We start from the raw sequence: 2,249 nt of genomic DNA, 5'->3' as shown, positions 1-2,249 counted from the left end.
GTTGTTCATAATATAGTTGTGTTTACTGTTTGCTTTTTTAAATTGTGAAAATTTTTTTTCTAAATGGTACAGAAATTTGTAAATATTTCAAAATAATTTTGTAAAATTTGAAATATTTTTTACATTTTTAAAAAAATAGTTTAGAATTCAAATTTAGCGAAATAATAATCTTAACTTTTAATATAATTTATATTTTGTTTTTGCCAAAAAAATTATATAATTAATAAAAAAAGATAAATTCAACTAATCTAACTTAGTTTTAAACTTTTTGTTACAACATTTACAACTGGTGATATCACAAATTAAGCATTACTATGTAACAAACCTAAACCAGTTAAAGCAATATGATTGGTTAAGCACGCATTGAAAACAATTAGATTGCATTGCAAACTAGTTAGAGTTTTACTCAATAAAATATAAAGACATACTTTGCACATTTTTAAAAAAACTCACTTAAAACCATAAAATCAAAAGAATATTGTTTGAAATTTATAGGTGGGCTAAAAAGCTTTGAACTTCGACTAGAATGAATTTTAAAATATTCAGTTTCTGGATTTTATCTTTAATGTATTTTGTTAGCGACCTAGAAGGTATTTAGTAATAAAATTTTAAATTAAATTGTAGTTTAAATAATATAATTTTATAAAATATCAATGCTATTTTTATATATATGAAAACTATTTAAATCTTTCGTAGAGTTTATTTCTAACCTCTCGTAGAGTTACCCAATCTTTCATAGAGTTGTTTATAATTATTTTCTAAAAGAAGTTTAAGCCGAAGTGATAATTTTATTTCTTTTTTCCTTCTTTACAAAACTAACTTTTAATGTTTTTCTATACTCAGATTTATATTTACATTTCTTAAATTATAGCTAAATGTACTGGTGGAAAGTATCCTTCAAATATGCCATCAAAATATGATGATGTAATACATCCTCCAAAATATCCATCAAAAAATGATGACGTGCGAGAAAAAAACAAACTATCTAAAAATGACAGTGGAAAACATGAGACAAAAGCGCCATTGAAGGAGGGTGATGAAAAACATGAACCCAATTCACCAACGAAAAATAGTGACGAGAAACACAACTCCAACATGTCATCAAAACTCCTATCTAAGGAAGGTGATGAGAAACATGAGCCTAATATGTCATCAAAAAATGGTGACGAGAAACACAATTCCAACATGTTATCAAAACCGCCATCTAAGGAAGGTGATGAGAAACAGGGTGCAAGCATAGCATTAAAAAATGGTGACGAAAATCATACCTTAAATGTTTCATCAAAACATGGTGAGGGAAAATATGTTGATGACAAAAAAGTTTCAACAAGCAAGCCTTTAAATGATAACAATATAATAAATGATTTAACAATACCATCAGCTATACAGTCAACTACAACTGTTCAACCAAATCATCCTTCTGCTAAACACCAGTCAAATGGTCATCCAGCCAGCCATCATTCATCAAGTCATCATTCACACCACGATAAATCACACCCTAATTTTGAGATCGAAGAAACAACTGATAAGCAAACTAAAGTAAGTTTTAGATGTTTGATTTTATAATTTTAGTTTCTGTTTTTTATACTTCAATTTAGGTTATTTATATAAATTATATTTAAATAGATAATCAAAATTTTTATGATAATATTAAAAAATTAAAAACTAATTATATTTATTTATGTTATTATATTTATGATTTTTTATATTATGCATGTATAATTTTTTATATTTTACTTGCTTTAGATTATTTATTTATGCGTAAATCGAATATTTATTTTATGCGTAAATTGAGTATTTTATAATTATATATTATAGTGTTATAACTCGTGTTCTTGGTGTCATGCAAAAACTACTTTGCGTAAAGTGAAGTCTCAAAAAGAATTCAAACGTTGTATATCACTTTGTGCAAAAGAAAATCAAGTAAGTGTTTTAAAAAAGTAAATCAAAAAGTGAATTTTTAAGGGAAGTTTTTATAAAAACATTTTTACATTTTTTAGTGTGAACCCGAATTCGAAACTTGTTTACGTTTTAGTGATGCAACAAATGGTATAACTAAATGCGCCAAACATTGGAAAAATTGCGCAAAAAAATTCTGCTTCAAGTAATTTCGTCAATGCCAAACACGCATGTGTGTGTTTTTTTAAAAATTTTACCTCATGAAAGTATATTCAAACTATTGTTCAAAAACTTTTTTTGATGTCATTTTTTAAATAAGTTTTATAATTATTTTTTCTGTTTGATATCAA

The 2,249-nt window shown here is 25.5% G+C and overlaps 1 protein-coding gene across 1 annotated transcript; it reads left to right on the top strand.

Annotated features, from left to right (window-relative positions):
- The first annotated feature begins 392 nt into the window (after window positions 1-392).
- Window positions 393-2,249, top strand: LOC105846366 (uncharacterized protein DDB_G0281497). The gene is made up of 4 exons (XM_065807225.1): window positions 393-590; window positions 872-1,539; window positions 1,819-1,923; window positions 2,001-2,249. The coding sequence occupies exons 1-4, from the start codon at window positions 527-529 to the stop codon at window positions 2,106-2,108; spliced, it is 945 nt and encodes a 314-aa protein (XP_065663297.1). The 5' UTR covers window positions 393-526; the 3' UTR covers window positions 2,109-2,249.

Source organism: Hydra vulgaris, chromosome 10, assembly GCF_038396675.1.
Source record: "Hydra vulgaris chromosome 10, alternate assembly HydraT2T_AEP".
Classification (NCBI taxonomy): domain Eukaryota; kingdom Metazoa; phylum Cnidaria; class Hydrozoa; order Anthoathecata; family Hydridae; genus Hydra; species Hydra vulgaris.
This window is presented reverse-complemented; position numbering and strand designations above follow the sequence as displayed.

What these genes read in the sequence shown, in the direction of transcription:
- LOC105846366 (XM_065807225.1), top strand. Translation starts at nt 527, where the DNA reads ATGAATTTTAAAATATTCAGTTTCTGGATTTTATCTTTAATGTATTTT. An exon ending in CAACTGATAAGCAAACTAAA is followed by an intron (nt 1,540 to 1,818) that starts GTAAGTTTTAGA and finishes TATATATTATAG; the next exon opens with TGTTATAACTCGTGTTCTTG. An exon ending in TTTGTGCAAAAGAAAATCAA is followed by an intron (nt 1,924 to 2,000) that starts GTAAGTGTTTTA and finishes TACATTTTTTAG; the next exon opens with TGTGAACCCGAATTCGAAAC.